Genomic DNA, 17308 nt, shown 5'->3' with positions numbered 1-17308 from the left:
CACTACATACTTTAAATGTGTTAAAATGCACAAGAGCGCTGTCTTGTCTACAGGGGGCCCTACCTTGACATCTATGTCAACACCTCCTACATCATTATAACATGCAGATGGGTATAATAATCCTCTACTTTCATTAAATAGAACTAATGGGTTTTCAGTATTTGGAAACCACTATGATATTATGTAATTATACTAGTGTTAATCTCATTTGGCCTCATTACATGCTTATAGAAAGCTAAGGCTTCAGTGTGCAGGGTCAACATGCAGCCTGCTTGATGTCTGCTCAGGTTGCGGAAGTTTGTGTCAACAGTCTAGACAGTGTTGGAACTGTTTCCTTGGCACACTTTGAGCCTTATTACAAATCACTTATGGTTTGGATGCCAGCATTGCTGACCATGTGCATCACTTCATGTCATTGCCATCTTACAATGGCTGCTTCAAAGAGTCTTATAAACATGTTCTTGAACTTTACATATGTAATCTTGTTGTTGGGTTCTATGGCATCCATTTTATGCTTCTGGTGATATAGACCAAGCTTTGCCTCATTTGTATTTTGTTGCTTTGAAAACCGTAGTTACATGGGTACAAGCCCAGCAGCATATTCTGTCCCTGTCTTGCCAGCTCTTGACTGGGAAATTTTCCAAGCTAGATATTGAAGCAGTATTGCACCACATTTCAGATTGACTGATGCCACTTGTATGGCTGTCATAAAATTGACATCAAAAAATTCATTCCCCGCTGGTTCAAAGGATTTGGTCATAATTTATTATTCACTCTCCTGTACCAAAGTCGTGACGGATGCCCTTGATGTCGGGTGGATTTTTTTGGACTGAATAAATTCCCTCTAACTGAGGACTTTGCAAGAAGATCTAACACCATTACTAAATGGTTTTGTGGTAGTCAAAGGTGTATGTGCTAGGTCTAATTCACATTTTGAAGCCTTAATCTTACCCAGTTGCTCTATTAAGATAACATTTATTTTCTGCAGTTTTGCTGTTTGCTATTTTCCCATCTGAATCGCTTTCACAAATTCAAACGGTGTTGCTAAAATCTGATTTCTCAGTCATTAAAGAATACTGTGTGGTGCACTGTTATTCTCTTTCACCCTCAGCACTCATTTTACACGTTTCCCTATAGAGCATCCCTTTGAACATCACATTTGCTGAAACTGAACAGCACCGAAGTATTATGGCTCTTGACATGGCATTCATAATTAGGCATAAGCGAGTTTAATCATCATTAAATGCAACGTCTAATTTTCCATCTTACTGTGTCCCATCTAGAGCCAAACAAGACATTATGTGTTACTATGGAAACAGAGGCAGCCCTGAACCCATCCGTCTAAATCCAGGTCTGTGTTTTTAATTTGGTTGCTGTAGAAACCATTCATTTCACACTCACCTCTCCTCTCGGCCTTTGGCCCTTTCATGTTAGCCTGACATTTCCTTGTTGATTATTTGATTTATGAAAAGAAGGGCTAAAAGGGACATCAACAAAACTTACTAGTGTATACATTTGTGTGTATTATTCATGTGCTCCTTAGCAGGAATCTATGGCTTGAGTAATTCACTGTTGGATACTCCTTGGAAAAAACTGCTGCAAGGGAAACGTCACTTCACCAGTGTGGTCAGTGATCAGTCTCTGTCCTGTGATGGGCTGGTACAAGAGCTCCTCAACGTCCTTAATAATGAAGAACTGTGAGTGAGCAACACACACTCAAACATCACCCAGCTACCCAGCTATACTGTCAGACCCCATAACTGTACATCTGCAGGGACTATATGTTGTTTGGGTGTAGTAACTTCTTTGAGTCCCATTATCCTCCTGTACTGTCAACCTGCAGAGAGCCTTTTTTCAAGCTGTCAAACTTTGTTTACCAAAGTTCACACTGTATGAGCCTAACATTAGTATAAATATGCATTTTGTATGAAATCTGTCAGATCAGTGAGGCAAGAATCAATCAAATATGTTGCACAGGCAGTATATGCAACAAGGATGTACTAGAAAAAGGAAAAAATGTCCTACATAGGTCTGTTGTGGGGGTTTTTCAACAGGAACTCACCTGATCCGGTTCAGGAGAGCCAGGGCGATGGTTACAGCAAGCCCATGATCCAGGCTCTGTCAGCCGTGTGTGTTCGCTCCCCTCATTATGGCACAAGGTCAGTGTCTTCCACCCACACCAAATCTCTATCTTCACCTGAGTGACAGAGCTGTTCAGGATGAAAGAGAACAGAGAAATGTTGGTACACAGCTATCCTTAGGGTAATCAATCTTTTACAGCAGGTGAATGAAATGGGATCGTCTGCATGAATTAGTGGATACAGAGTCCTGTAGCCAGAAAGGTTAGAGGGTCAGTCTTTGCCAAAGTCATCAAAGCGGCATTTAGCAAGGCAGTGTTTGCCACTGCCTGCTAATTTTTGATAAGGGCAAAAACCTGAAATGTGGAAATGTGACTTTTAAAGGATGATAGTTTTCTTAAGGTCCCCCAGTCATATTCATTTTTGTGTCTCCTGTGTCTGCCCATTCAGGACCAATACAATAATCCTGATCGATGCAGAAGGGAATGTGACCTTCACAGAGCGCACAATGCTCAACTGCGACACAAGCAAGTGGAGCACCAATTCTTTCCAGTTCAAACTGCAGTCGTGAAGACATGATGGAGAAAACCGATTCTGTGCCTTTCTGCATAACCTTTCCTTCCATCACACCTGGTCCCTCCTGCTCCAACTGCAATTCACTATATCAGCTATGTCGAAATGAAGACTCAGCTGCACTTTCCTTCAAGTAGTCACTAGCTGCCTCAACAGCGTTAGTAATATGTATTTCATATTCATAATTGAAGTTAAAATTCATCTTAAAATGTGTGTTAATTTAAAAGATTGCCAAAGAACATATATTGATTTTTGTAAAAAAAAAAAAAAAAACCTACATATCATCAACCAAGGTTACTTTAGAGTTAAATTTATTACAGTGTATCACCACAAGATTCTTGAAGTTGCAGTCTATTCTTCGTTTACCTGAATATCCATTTTATGCACAATTTCCAATGAGAATGTATGGGTTCAGCTATATTTTTCTAGAGAATGTGTAATCTGATTTAAATTCATAGTAATCAGAGGGTTACAAACTGCTACTTTCCTGGTAAATGGTACCCTGTGAATGGTTTATTAGTAGTAACAATCCAGCCCTGCAAATCAGTAGTCCTAATGTTGGTTAGAACAGATATTTCAGTTGGACATTTGCCTTCACATTGTGGTTTGGTTGGTTTTGGGAGACTTATTAAGTAAGGGTGTTTGATACCACTTTTTTTCAGACTGAGTACGAGTACAAGTACTCGCTCCTGAGTACACACCACTAGTACTTTTGATGTATACATATGTATATCTCAATACATAGAAAATGTCAATGAACACAATGGCAGATTTGGAACCTTTTATTTCTGAAAAAGAGTTTAAGTATTTAAATAAAGGAACTAAAGTGCAAAATAAAACACAAACATCTCTGAGTTTTAGCATTTGTTTGAAATAAAAAAAAAAAAAAAGTCGCCATGGTGTCACCCCATGGCAGTGCAGCGCCATCTTCTGACAAGGAGTACTACTCGACACAACTTTTTTTCCTTTTTTTGCCTTTAGTATTGGTGGCTGGTATTGGCAGCATTTGAAAAGTACAGATACTTTGAAATAAGACAGGTATTAGTACTCCTATCCCTATTATTAACCCTTACTAACTTGGCAGTATGATCATATTTCTTTGGTCACTCCAGATAGTATACAACAAAGCCATTACACCTGCATATCTACTGCTTGTCTCAGTTTGTGTAGCAGAAAATGCAACCAGATTTTAAATAAAGTAATTAGGCTTGACAAAAAAAATCTTTTTTGTGCTGCTGAGGGGACTCACCTTCTTGACCATCTTATTGCGCTTCCTGCTGTACATTCGCAGCAGTGAGCCCCAGTTCTTCACATGGGGGTGAAGCATCTGCAAGATCTGGGATGCCAACCCTCTTATTCTTACCTAATGACAAAGATGACACATGAACGAAAGCTGAATGTGCTACCAAACACCCAGCTCTACAGAGGATATAAATGTGTTTCAGCCCCCTTGTAAAAAAAATATAATAATATAATAATTACTTACACCAGCCTTGCACCTCGTTTCCTGATATAACTCTCACCTAAAACCAGACGTCACTAAGAGAATGGAATAGTAGTACCTCCAGTTCATCGCTCTTGACAGGTTTTTCCTCCAAGGTCTGCTTCACTAAGTCAGGGATGAGGATTTCCAGTGTGGCTCGAGCTGCAGTGCACACCAAATGATCAATGAGGGACATACTGCAATAAACCAACCTAATCCAGTGTGTATACACTTGTGATGTACACCAATCCATCACATGAATAAACAAACTAAATTACCAGCTTTATTCTTGGCAAGTTTTCTTACTGCTTGCATGACTGATGTTTCAAAGGGCTCATGTTACTCATGCAGGTTTTGGGAGACTGACCCTTAACTAACTTGAAGTATGATCATATTCTGTGGATTGTGACCACCTCATGTGTACAACAAAGCCATCTTTACACTTGTACGTCTACTGCTTACCCCAGTTTGCATAACAAAAAGTGTCGCTTACCCTTTAAGAGTTTGGGAATCATGGTACAGGGTATTCTTGCTGACATTCAACTATGTACAAACAGTGACCCCAACTGGCCACCTGGAATAACGCATGCTTAGTATGTAAATGTTTGCACAAAGTTTAAACATGAGAGAAGCTAATTTATTTGCAGGATGGAAATTCTGAATGTTACTTAAAAAGGGAAAAAAAGAAAATCTGGCAATACTACAGACACACTGACCGACCCCAATTAAAATTTTTAAATTGGAACAATAATGCAACATCTATATCGTAAAGTTACCTATTGTAAAATCAATATAAAACATAGTAAAAATGGGCAGCTATCGTGCTAACGGGTTCTTGATTGGTTTAAACATGCAATGACGGGTAGTAAGCGGGTGCAGTGATTGGGTCATGAATCAATCAATCGTTAAAAAGCCGGTTCTGGAGGGCGGAGTCAGAGCGCGCTCGCCGCTGTGCTTTTCTTCAAGATGGCGGGGCTGCGTCTGAGGCCGTGTAGTGGCGCGTCGGAAATAAAATAATTTAGGAAGGTAGTTAGGTGCCCGAGAGAAGACACCTGTGTCACATTTATCAGTGAGTATTCCTGCAATTCATCGGCTATCGGTTTTACTTATCAGCAGACGCGGGCGGTTGCATGTTAGCACATTAGCATTGAGGCTAGCTTGGGGGGGCTGACGGTGCAGCTGCAAAATGAACAGATGCGCTAAAGAGTTACGTTTCCCCATTTTATTTTACGATGAACTTGGCTAAACGTTTCTCCAAACGACCCTATACTCTGCCACAGCTAGATAGTATTATTATTTATTCGTGTCATACTGCGTTATCAGTCTTAAAGTTATATTATCTGACATCTGCTTTCACTGTGTTTTTTCTAGTTCCCAGAAGATCGCAGCGGAGGATGATCAATGCCTAGATCCCATATTAAGCTGAATGCATTGTGATTTCCAATAATTGAGACAGTGATTCTGAAAGCTGTCTACATTAATGAAAAGAACAATGTAGTCAGCTTAGCATATTCACATCTGGTACGTGGTCTATACAGGGATGTGCTTCTGCATGTACTCTGGGATTAGATAAGAAGGAAGTCGCCTAAGTAATATTTTAAAAAATAAATCGGTATCTTTTGTCTATATAAGTTCTTAATATAGAGATAATGGAGATAGATGATGTTCTACCCCCTCTCCCCTTGGAGCCACCTGATCATTATGGCCTAGATGAGGGCAGAGCACCTCCACCACCTCCCCTGCAAACGTCCAGTGACGCAGAGGTAATGGACGTTAGCTCTGGTGGTGATGGATACACATACACCCCAGGGGACGGGGAAGCCGAGACACAGCAGCCCCTCAACAAGGGCTTGATAACATTTTGTAGCCACCTCTCAAATGAGGCCAATCCCAACCCACCGTGCCCCAGAACAGCCCGCCACGCTCCCCCAGTCACCAAGTTTCTACCAGACCTCAAGCTGCTTAGAGATGTTAAGATCAGTGTGAGCTTTACTGAAAGCAGCAACAGTAAAGACAGGAAGGTTTTATACACAGGCGAAGAGCAGGGGGCAGGAAGAGATGACGGCTTAGACAGTCTCAATGGTGAGTTGCATGACTTGACAAGTGAGCAGGTGGTAGCAGAAGGTAGCTCTGGAGCAGCAAACACCGCAGGCATAAAGTCAGAGGAAGCTGAGGTAGATCTGGAAAACAAGGTAGAGTTCGCTGTCCTGGATGAGTTGGATGACTTCTACGAAAACTTCTTGGATCATGACAATGGCGGCTTTAAGTCTGACGTCATAGCTCAGCAGGAGCAAGCAGATGATGAGGCTGCAACTTACTCCTACGAGGTAAGTCTACTGTGTGATATGAGCTACACCCCCAGTGTGTCGTTTGCTGTAAGAGATGTATTTTAGGCTCAACGCAGCCCACACACTTCAGTCTGTACAGACGGGTATTATTGGCAATTTGTCATAACACAGCCTCCCTCTGTCACTCTGGTGAAACCACTGTGTTGGCGTAATTATCAGTTTTACCTTACCAAATCCACAAAAAAGTTCACAAATACAGTAGTCACGTGTGCTTCCCTTTATCTTGAGAATAATACTTGGAGCTAATTAGTTAAACTGATGTTTTTGCAAATGTTTGTAGCAGCTCAAATGAATTGTCAAAAATACACAAAGTACAAAACAACTGTCAACAAAAACATTTTTGTTGACATGTACAGCTATTCTGATGTAATAGGAAAAAGTAAGGGAAGGGAGTAAGTAAGTAAGTAAGTCACAAAACTGTAATCAAAAAGGAACATTTTCTGCATCAGTAGACATGTCTTGGTTAAGCCAGAATCCAATGTTCCTTCCAGACAGCAAAAATTCACATAAATGTGTTGTTTCTATTTCTTTATGTTTCTGGAAGAAGCTGGAAGAGGTCAGTGTGTCATTTTTAATTTCTCCAGTTAAGTGCCTAGATTCTGGGAGGCATCAAACCTGCTGGAAATATTGCTTAATTTACTCTAGGAGTTACAGTAGGTTCACGATTGGTTAAGTAATTCCATGCGCTAAAATGGAACTGCATCTGATTTCTTCTCAAGCAAAATGTTTATAATTACACTTGTCACCCAGTTTTGTCTTCCGGCCTTTAACCTCCGACTCTTCCAGGAGGAGTTTGACAATGATGTTGATGCTCTACTGGAGGAGGGCATGCCCGTGCCGAAGAAAATGCGCCCGGCTGAGGACAAATATGGTGGGGACAGTGATCATCAATCGGATGGTGAAGGAGGTGTTCAGCCCATGATGACCAAAATTAAGACTGTGTTAAAGAGTGAGTAAACTGCTTAGAGGGTTGGGCATGAATGACTGTGGCTTTAGGACTGTGGACATAAACCGTAACTTTATAGAATTTTATAATGTTTTGGGTATTGTTGCACATGTGTGGAAATGTAATCATTGCATTTTCATTCAGTTAATCTTTGTGATCAATTAACCTTTAGATTGTTGATCTTTTGAGCACCAACATTCAGCTTTTCACTTGCATATTTGCTCCTAATGCAACTACATCAGACATTATACTACAACAGTTTCTGCCATACATTCCAATCCTGATTATATCACTTATATTATTTGACAGCCACACTACAGTGATTGATACCTGATTGGTACCTGCTTTTACATTTCCCTCGTGCCAGGTCGAGGACGTCCTCCCACTGAGCCTCTACCTGATGGATGGATCATGACATTCCATAACTCAGGCATTCCAGTCTACCTGCACAGGGAGACCAGAGTGGTCACCTGGTCCAGACCCTACTTCCTTGGCACTGGTAGTATTAGGGTATGTTTGATGTAATTGTAGGTGGATTCTGGGGAAAAACAAAAGTATCACATCATTTTATGAAAAAAAAAAAGTCTGCACATTTAAATTTTTTAATGTGTTTTTATACAGAAACATGACCCACCTACCAGCAGCATCCCATGCTTGCACTATAAGAAAATGAAGGAACAGGAAGAAAGGGAGCTGAATGGGGAGGCAGCGCCTAATGCAGAAGCGTCTCCTGTGAAGTTGAGTGAAGAGGCCAATGGTGAAGCCAGAGCTGGCACATCAGATGCTGCAGCTGAGGAAGAGGACGCCATCCATCCCTCCACTCTCACTGATGGTGGTCAGGATGGAGAGGGTACAACTGAAAACAGCCTGCCGAGTAAAGAGTCTCAGTCCTGCGACACTGCTCAAGGAGCCTTAGGCCAAGTCAAAGCCAAGGTGGAGGTGTGCAAGGACGAGTCTATAGGTAAAAGCTTGTTTTGGTTGTGTTTTGTCATGTAAAACGTAATTCAACATTATAAAAATGTACTTTCAGAACTTGAAGAATTCCGCCTCTATCTTGAAAAATGCTTCGACTTTGAACAAGTTACTGTCAAAAAGTTTCGCACCTGGGCCGAGCGTAGACAGTTCAACAGGGACATGAAAAGGAAGCAGGCGGAGTCGGAGAGGCCAATCCTGCCTGCAAACCAGAAACTCATCACACTTTCAGTCCAAGATGCTCCTACTAAGAAAGGTACTATTTGCAGTTAATGCCATGATATAACCATTATGATGATTTCCTTTGAAATCATTATTTTTGACGCATTTCATGTTTCTATTTCAACAGAATTTGTCATCAATCCTAACGGAAAGTCTGAAGTTTGCATCTTGCATGAATACATGCAACGTGTCCTGAAAGTTCGACCTGTTTACAACTTTTTTGAATGTGGTAAGTTCTCTTTTGAGATAAATAAGTTGTTCAAGTCACTTTTGCTGTCACATATAGGTTAAAATATTACATTTGTTGTTTAGCATTGCAATTTTCTTCTGTGCTACAGAGAACCCAAGTGAACCCTTTGGAGCATCAGTCATTATAGATGGAGTGACTTATGGCACAGGAACTGCAAGCAGTAAAAAACTTGCCAAGAATAAAGCTGGTAATTTAGTTTATTTATTCATATGATGGATTGGTGTAGGTCACAAGTGTATACACACTGTATTAGTTTGGTTTATTGCAGTATGTCCCTCATTGATCATTTGGTGTGCACTGTAGCTCGAGCCACACTGGAAATCCTCATCCCTGACTTTGTGAAGCAGACCTCGGAGGAAAAACCCGTCGAGGGCGATGAACTGGAGGTACTACTATTCCTTTCTCTTAGTGACGTTTGGTTTTATGTGAGAGTTTTATCAGGAAATATTTACAAAGGTAGAATGCTTCCTGTAAATTTAGAAAAGCATGTTTAGAATTAAAAAATTCATGAGTGGTAACATTCAGTGTTCTCTTTCCCACAGTATTTTAATCATATTAGTATAGAAGACTCAAGAGTGTATGAGCTGACCAACAAAGCAGGACTACTTTCGCCATATCAGATTCTTCATGAGTGCCTTAAAAGGTAAGAATAACATAAATTGTTAACATGGTATTTGTAATTTGTCTCATCAGACACGTACAAATAGTACAACTGATGTATGGTTGAATTACTGTACATTTGTTGTTGCCCAGAAGTAAGAGCTGGAGTGATTGGTTTCAGGCACTTCAGTAAAAGTAAATGTTTTGCTTTTTATTCCAGAAACCATGGAATGGGGGACACCAGCATTAAATTTGAGGTGATCCCGGGCAAAAACCAGAAGAGTGAATATGTGATGACATGTGGGAAACACACTGTGCGTGGCTGGTGTAAGTAATCCACATATTTTTTTTATTAAGGGGGCTGAAACACATTTGTATCCTCTGTAGAGCTGGGTGTCTGGTAGCATATTTAGCTTTTGTACATGTGTCATCTTTGTCACTAGGTAAGAATAAGAGGGTTGGAAAACAACTAGCATCCCAGAAGATCTTGCAGATGCTTCACCCCCATGTGAAGAACTGGGGCTCACTGCTGCGAATGTACGGCAGGGAGAGCAATAAGATGGTCAAGAAGGTGGGTCCCCTCAGCAGCACAAAAGTTTTTTTGTCAAGCCCAATTACTTTAAAAAAAAAAAAAAAGCATTTTCTGCTTCACAAAATAATAGCAATGCTACTTTTTAAATCCACCCTGTTTCGCTGACAGTTTGCCTTATAACTCAGAATATTTCTACCATCTCAGTAGCTTAAATATTTAGTATAACACCATCTGTAAGTGTCTATCTAGTGGCCAGGCCTAGTGTGTGCACAAGGTGATGCCAATCATTTTTCTTTCAGGAGAGCTCTGACAAAAGTGTGATCGAGCTTCAGCAGTATGCCAAAAAGAACAAGCCAAACCTTCACATCCTGAACAAACTGCAAGAAGAAATGAGGAAACTGGCCACACAGAGGGTAAGAGTGGAGAGATTTGGATTTTTAAGGAAGAATTTTACTACTGTGTGTTTAAATTTCCACAAAGCTTCCCCAGTTTTTTACAAGGTCAGCGGTGACCTGGTTTATAACTCGGTTTTAAACGTGTATATAAAAGTACAGATGTGGGACTTTGCACAGCTGTTACCAATAACATTGATAAAGACTGCTCTGTGTTGGTAAGCCAATTGAAAATAATTTCTAACCAAGCGCCTTACATTGTGATTACTTTACTGTACCAGGAGGAAACGAGGAAGAAGCCCAAGATGACCATAATGCAGTCAGCCCAGCCAGGCAGCGAACCCCTCTGCACTGTCGACGTCTAAGTCTCCGAATCACTGACAACCAACCACAGCACTGAAACCCATTTACTGTCCAACATCACGTACCACCATCCATCACTTAATTATGCATCACTGATATCTAATGGCAATATAGTGACACATTGACCAGGTCGGTAGAACTGCTTGCTTCCTTCACCCACATTTTTATTGGTTCAGCTGGTAAGGGTTGATGTAAGGGTAGATCTAAATGCACTAACAAACCGTAGAGCAAATTTCGTCTACCTCTAAATGCATCCTTTCTATGACACTTGGGAGAACCCCCCCCTCCATTGGGGTGTAGAGAAGTAGACTTGATAACCATATGAACCACGTCAAGATTTAAAATAAATAAATAAATAAATAAATGCATGCTTCTTTAACCACAAAAATCACTGCACACATTGGTTTTGTTTTGAAGTGTTTTCAGCAATCTTATAGTACCAGCACCTGTTAGTTTTATCTGTGCTTAAAGTATTTGAAAGGGACTACTAGTTCTTATTACTTGTATTTATACCATTCATTTAATTGGGAAGCAAAGTTCCTTGTTTATTGGGTATTTTAATGGTAGGTGTTATGGATATTTTGGGTGATGAATACAAATATGCCGTTTTGTTTATCCTCAGAATGGACAGTTGCTGTCTTGGTTTGCACGATAAGAACATTTTAGGTTGTGAAGTGATCACTATTCAGAACTGTTGTTATGCACTCGTGTCCTGTTAAATATCTTTGACTGATGACGCTGTTGGTACAGAAATAACTGCTTTTGGGTAATGTGAGGTGATGTTTTGTATTTGGAGGGTGCTGTTGCCTTTTTCATTGACTTAGGTGATAAGAGTGATGTCCTGCTCTCCATGCCGACACTGCAGTAAACCAAGCACAGGCCCACAGAGTACTGTAATATGTTTAAGGTCATTTCTTTTAGTTCTTAGTGTTCTAATTGCTTTTTTTTAATCATGATACTAACACCATGCACATCAGTTAACCACTTGGCACATTTCATTTACTTTTCATTTTTTGTGCCCTTAAAAATCATGTTGGCTACATGTTGCCTTAGTTAATCCATTTCATGAAGGGCTCAGAGTATATACAGTACATTGGACCTAAAATACCCTTCAACAAGAAGTGGAAAGACCAAGCCCCAATTACTTGATAAAGCATTTAATGTTTAGGGAATTAGTATTTTTAACGAAGACAGCCTATGAAACATATACTTAGGGAAATATGCCTACAGCAGGAACAGATTTTTAAGACTGGTCTTGACAGACTGTATTTTGTGTACGTTTGCAATCTCTCTGGACAGTTGATCACTGTCTCAACGCAACTAGGAGACATTTTTCAAAAGGCAGCCTTGCAAAATTAGATTGGTACCATCATGAACAAAATATGATCGAGTCATTTAGGCCGACACAAGCGGATGAAACTGTGTATACCAAAGCTTACAGTCTTATGCATTTTATAGGATACTTAATGTTGCTGCAAACTGTACAGTAGAGACAATAATAGATCTATAACATGCATAGAAGCATCACTTGCTAGATCAAAGTAGAAACTGCTGTGCATTCTCTATCAAGTATTTGGCCTGTGCTTTTTCTACAAAACATAACAAAGGACATGTCACAGATTAAACAGGCTCTTGTGATAGTGTAGGTCGCTTTAAGAATGTGCTTACCCCTCCCTGTGTGTGTGTGTTGTCTTGCCACGTGTCTAAGTGTGGGGGAAAGGAAAGGAAAAAAAAGATTCTTTTATGTGTTGATGTGGAGTTGTACCAATGACTTCTTTGAAATGTTGCTGCCTAGAAAATGAAGTATGTATTGCAACCTGAGCTCCATGACAACAGTGATATTTGTTATGCAAAATAAAATGTCTTGACTAATGACTACAAGAGCTTTGCTTTATTTAGTCACATAATTCACACAGATAATAGGCCAAGCAAGGTGCAACTTGAAATGAAAACTTAGAGCTACCAAGGTTATTTAACAGCTAACAAAATTAGATGCAAATGGGCGTGACCATACAGCTCACTTGAGAAAATATTTGGTGCATCCTGCAATGACGGTAAGATGTTTAAATTTGGACTGAGACTAAATGTGTTATTTTCAACTTAAAAAAACTATAAGCCTTGCAAATGCTTACATGAAAGGAACAAATATTCATTTTTCCCCCAGGCCACTGAGCTCTGAGCATGCACTCATTCATCGTATTAACAGTCCACATTGTTTCTGATTACTGTTGGGTCTCCTGCTGCTGGGAGTTGTAGTCCACTCTCTCCAGCAGCAGAAGCATCTCAACATGCATGGTCTGAGGGAACAGATCCACAGCCATGGCCCGCACTGGACGGAATGGTGCTCCGTGAACTCTGTTTGATGGAGCTCTGCACAGACTGAAGTCAAATATACATAGATATTTAAAACAGCGAGTGGGAAAAGGCTTTTTATTTCTACTTAAATAAAGCCAAACGTATACTCACTCAGTGAAGTTGGTCATGGCTGCCTTGGCATTACATGCTACATAAACCAGCCTTTTCAGATGCTCTGCTCTCCTGATGGCAAGTATCACCTTGGAGTCTGTTTCATAAACAAAACCTCTATTAATGTGAATATTTTTTTAAATTAGTGGATGTTAGTACTTTGGTTGAGGTGTACTCACGTAAGCCTGCCCTGGGAGGATCGACAATGGCAGTGACGTTGGGCGACACGAGAGCATTGAGGATATTAGGGAACACATCCTCAGCTTTTCCACAGTGAAACTCTACATTAGTCAGACCTTCAAAAACATACAAACAAATGACCAAGTTCATCACATATATTATATATCAGATCCTGCAGATCCAGACATTTGATGTTTCACCCTACCATTAAGCTTTGCGTTAACTTTGGCGTCCTCCACTGCTTCCTGGCACATCTCGACCCCAATCACCTTTTTTACCCTCTGAAGACAAAAGACCAAAAAGAACATGTTTCCTCACTGTCACCAGCTACATGCTAACAGCTTACATGTTTTTCCTAAAGTAAGTTAGCTATAGCAAAATGCATTTTCCCCCTGGGGATATTAAATTATTTCTGATTCTGATGAGTCATCAGTACCAAGATATAACAACACTACTGGTCAAAAGTTTTAGAACACCCCAATTTCTCTAGATTATGATTGAAAATCATGAGGTTCAGAAGGCACTCAAACTGGATGAAACTGACAGGAAGAGGTTTGACAGACACAAAGCCACAACAGAATCAGAAGACGTGTTTCTAAGAGTCAACAGCTTGTGTGATAGGCGACTCACAGGGCAACAGTTTCATAGTGGTTGTAGGACTAAGTTGTAGGTTTGACAGGTTGAGTTGCAGCAAGAAAGACATAGGTTTGGATTATTTAAGACTGGAAGAAGGTTTTATAGACTGATGAATCAAAATTTGAAATTTTCGGTTTATCATGCAGGAATTTTGTACACCGTCAGGTAGGTGAAAGGATGACTCCTCTGTGTGTGACAACTGACAAATAGGAGAAGGAAGCATGACGGACTGGAGCTGTTTTGATGGATCCATGCAGTATACGTTTATTTGCTAGAGGTTCATCCTGCAGCAAGATAACAACCCAAAACATAAGTACAAGAGGTGACAGAACTACCTTAGAAAAGAAGATGGTAAGCTTGAAAACATTGGCCAGCACAGCCTCCAGACTTAAACATCATCAAGTTGGTTTGGAATGAAATGGACAGAAGCAACCTTCAAGTGCCACAGAGTCAGAAAAGCTTTCTGAAGAATATTTTGATTTCTATTGTAGAAAGAATGCCACGAGTGTGTTCAGTTGTTATATCGACCAAAGGTGGCTACTTTGAAGAGTCATAGGTTTGGATAACATTTTGGTTTATACATTGATTTCATGATTTCTTTTTGTACTGTCAATTGTTTGTTTTATGCTTTTAGTTCAGAGTGCAATAGGACATTAAATATATATGTATAATATTATATAAAAAACTTGGGGTGTTCTAAAACTTTCAACACATAGCGTATGTGCAGCATACCTGTGTGTCACAGCATATTTACTGTTGTTTATTTCAAACATCACCTTAGCCAGGGAGATGCCGATGGTTCCTGTCCCACAGCACACGTCCAGCACTGTGCTGTCCTGGTTTAGCTGGGCCCATTCCCCCACAGCAGAGTACAGAACCTCCGCAGCCCCTGTGTTCACCTAGTACGTAACACACATCACCGCTCAGAAATGGTAGAAAATTCAGAAACAGATGGTTTATGACTTGGAGCAGGGGTGTGTGGACCATCAGGTAAATCCACCTGTTCTTTTTCCTCACCTGGAAGAAGGAATGAGGAGATATCCTAAATTTCAGACCAAGCAGTTCTTCATGAATGCAGTTTTCTCCAGCCACCAGCTCACAAGGCAAGTCCTCTGGGTTTGGAGATGTCCTTCACAGCCAAAACACACACAAATAAGATGGTCAGTCAGGATTATTCACAACATCCTGGAGCATTGAGTTTGACTTTGAGTTCACCTTTGACCCTCTCTAACAAAGTACAGAGAGGTCACGCCGCTGTCTTTCCCTTCCCCGTCTGTGAAGTGTTCCCTCATGGAGTTCTTCAGAGTGCAGAGTTCCTCTTCTTCGAGTTTCTAAGAACAAATAAAAGGACACCAAAAGGGTGAAAGTTAAGACCTTTCTTCTCTGTAATATACAGGAGTTTTTGAGGTTTTCATCACCTGTGGGTTGAAGAACACCACAGCCATTGCCTGTTTGGTCCTTGTAGTGCGTACAGTCAGCTGCTTCCAGTGTCCTTCGTATGTCTCAGGACTGTACACGGAGTATGCTGTTGTCCTGTTTGCAAAATAACTCTTTATACAGCGACTGCTATCATTTACCATGTTCAAACATCATAGTAGATTATAATGACCATGTAATAATAATAATACCTAATGAACTTCTGGAACTCAGCCACCACCCTCTTGGCCTCGGCTGACACATGGCAAGTGTCCTCTGGCCCCACCACTGCACAGGATCCTCCTTTGTATTTCCTCAGGCGGAAACCAATGGTCTTATCCTCACCATCTGCACCCACTGAGATGAGGAACTCACACTTGTTTCTGTATTCTGTCTGCCATGATCCAGAAAGAGGAAAATACAGGTTAGAGTTCAGAGTATTTTTTTAACATCATATTCACATCACACCTATTTTTTATTTTTTTTTTTAGATTGTTGTAAGACGCGATTCTTGCTGTGTGCGTACCTGTGTGGGAGATGGTCTAATGTCTTCCAAAGGACAACACATTTTGTTGTACTTCCCCTTCTGTGCAAACAGCCATGGCAACATGGCTTTGTTTGTGTCACCAATCTGTCTGAAAGGAAACATTATGGTCAAACACAAAACACAAAAATCATAGCTTCTATTAAACTATCTCACCTAATCTAAATATTAACATCATCACTTACTTGGCCAATGTCTGCAGCACCCCCACCACCTCCTGCTCCTTCCTCCTCAGCTGCTCCTCATAAGGCACTTTCCACAGAGGAGTCACCACATTTGCTATCTGCACACTAAGCGGCCCCTCTTCCTCTTCTCCCTCTGCTCGCTTGGACTGGGGCTGCCCGCTTGCACCCTCTCCTTCCCCCAGCTTCCTCTTCCTCAGGATGGGGTCAGCTTTTGGTTTGGCCAGCCTGACACTCAGCACCTGGCCCTTCCACTGCATGCCGTGGACCATCTTCATCGCCTTGTCACGCTCCTCTTCGTTCTTAAAGGTGACAAAAGCAAACGTCTGCCTACCAAACAGCTTGATTTTATGTGGGTTGAGGTTGTGTTTGGAGAGGAACTTCTTTAAGTCGTTGAAGCCGATGAACTTGGGCAGATTCCTGATCTCCACTTTGTAGATCTCAGATGTAAAGAGGTCCTCTTTAATGTAGCGGTACATGCTGGGGTCAGAGGCTGCCTCACTTTCCCTTTCTGCTTGAACGTCCGTCTTGACGGACTCATCTTTGGACTCCTGTGGGAGGTCATCAGGCTTCGTCTCCTTTGAGGGTGCTGTATCAGCCCCTGGGCTGCCATTAACGTCTGCCATCACTGCTGGCTTTTACAATGCCTAGCAGTCAAGTTAGCAGACAAATATTCATTTTACATTCAACAAGACACAAGAACTTGTAAACATTGTCGCTAATTTGCATATCTAGTTCGGTAGAAGACCACACAACTTTTAAAAAGAGCACAACTAACTTGAATGCAATGCTGAAAACGCATGGTTTAAACTTAAAACAGTCCGGTGCATGAATTTAAATGTTGTTTACATGAGACACTAACAAACTTCTTACACAACATGTTAGCTAAAGGCAATAACATTCACAGAAGCGACAATTTAGCTGTTTAGATAAATACGAGGCAGTAATGTGCAAAGCTCTCATAGCTTTACATAACACTAAATATCAGCAGTAGCAACATTCAGCAAAATTGTAGATAATATTTCTCACGTGCCTTACCTTTATATATCTACTTTTAGTTCCACTTATCACTAAATTCTAAGCCAGGGCGCCGCCATCTTAATTTGATTTAACCACGTGTAGTAT

The 17308-nt window shown here is 40.7% G+C and overlaps 3 protein-coding genes across 6 annotated transcripts in view; 2 read left to right on the top strand and 1 right to left on the bottom strand.

The window, feature by feature from the left end:
• Nucleotides 1–3498, top strand: part of tango2 (transport and golgi organization 2 homolog (Drosophila)) — a 14272-nt gene extending 10774 nt beyond the window's left edge. Inside the window, exons 6-9 of one of the 2 annotated variants that reach the window (XM_028413186.1) lie at nt 1284–1351; nt 1547–1697; nt 2055–2159; nt 2529–3498. In XM_028413186.1, the coding sequence (XP_028268987.1) occupies nt 1284–1351; nt 1547–1697; nt 2055–2159; nt 2529–2649 (445 nt within the window). In that variant the 3' untranslated portion in view covers nt 2650–3498. Of the gene's footprint in view, nt 1–1283; nt 1352–1543; nt 1698–2054; nt 2160–2528 lie in introns of both variants that reach the window. The other variant, XM_028413185.1, reaches the window with a different exon arrangement.
• Nucleotides 1–17308, bottom strand: part of trmt2a (tRNA methyltransferase 2A) — a 21427-nt gene extending 4119 nt beyond the window's left edge. Inside the window, exons 1-12 of one of the 3 annotated variants that reach the window (XR_003671202.1) lie at nt 17222–17308; nt 16187–16830; nt 15984–16092; nt 15670–15851; nt 15460–15574; nt 15257–15372; nt 15059–15170; nt 14818–14940; nt 13611–13686; nt 13405–13521; nt 13226–13322; nt 12870–13138 (exon numbers count right to left, since the gene is read on the bottom strand). Coding sequence is in view for 2 of the 3 variants with exons in the window: in XM_028413183.1 (XP_028268984.1) it covers nt 12982–13138; nt 13226–13322; nt 13405–13521; nt 13611–13686; nt 14818–14940; nt 15059–15170; nt 15257–15372; nt 15460–15574; nt 15670–15851; nt 15984–16092; nt 16187–16809 (1827 nt within the window). In the remaining variant the exon portion in view is untranslated. Of the gene's footprint in view, nt 1–12635; nt 13139–13225; nt 13323–13404; nt 13522–13610; nt 13687–14817; nt 14941–15058; nt 15171–15256; nt 15373–15459; nt 15575–15669; nt 15852–15983; nt 16093–16186; nt 16831–17221 lie in introns of those variants that run through there. The other 2 variants (XM_028413183.1, XM_028413184.1) reach the window with 2 other exon arrangements.
• On the top strand, nt 5080–12187 carry dgcr8 (DGCR8 microprocessor complex subunit). Its single transcript, XM_028413182.1, has 14 exons — nt 5080–5203; nt 5506–6461; nt 7269–7431; nt 7796–7938; nt 8050–8389; nt 8459–8656; nt 8750–8851; nt 8961–9059; nt 9176–9258; nt 9415–9515; nt 9693–9799; nt 9916–10043; nt 10304–10417; nt 10678–12187. Exons 2-14 carry the CDS (start codon nt 5784–5786, stop codon nt 10759–10761), a joined length of 2340 nt encoding a protein of 779 aa, XP_028268983.1. The 5' UTR covers nt 5080–5203; nt 5506–5783; the 3' UTR covers nt 10762–12187.

Source organism: Parambassis ranga, chromosome 9 (assembly GCF_900634625.1).
Source record: "Parambassis ranga chromosome 9, fParRan2.1, whole genome shotgun sequence".
Lineage (NCBI taxonomy): Eukaryota > Metazoa > Chordata > Actinopteri > Ambassidae > Parambassis > Parambassis ranga.
The sequence above is the reverse complement of the archived record's forward strand: the minus strand, read 5'-3'. Positions and strand labels throughout refer to the sequence as shown.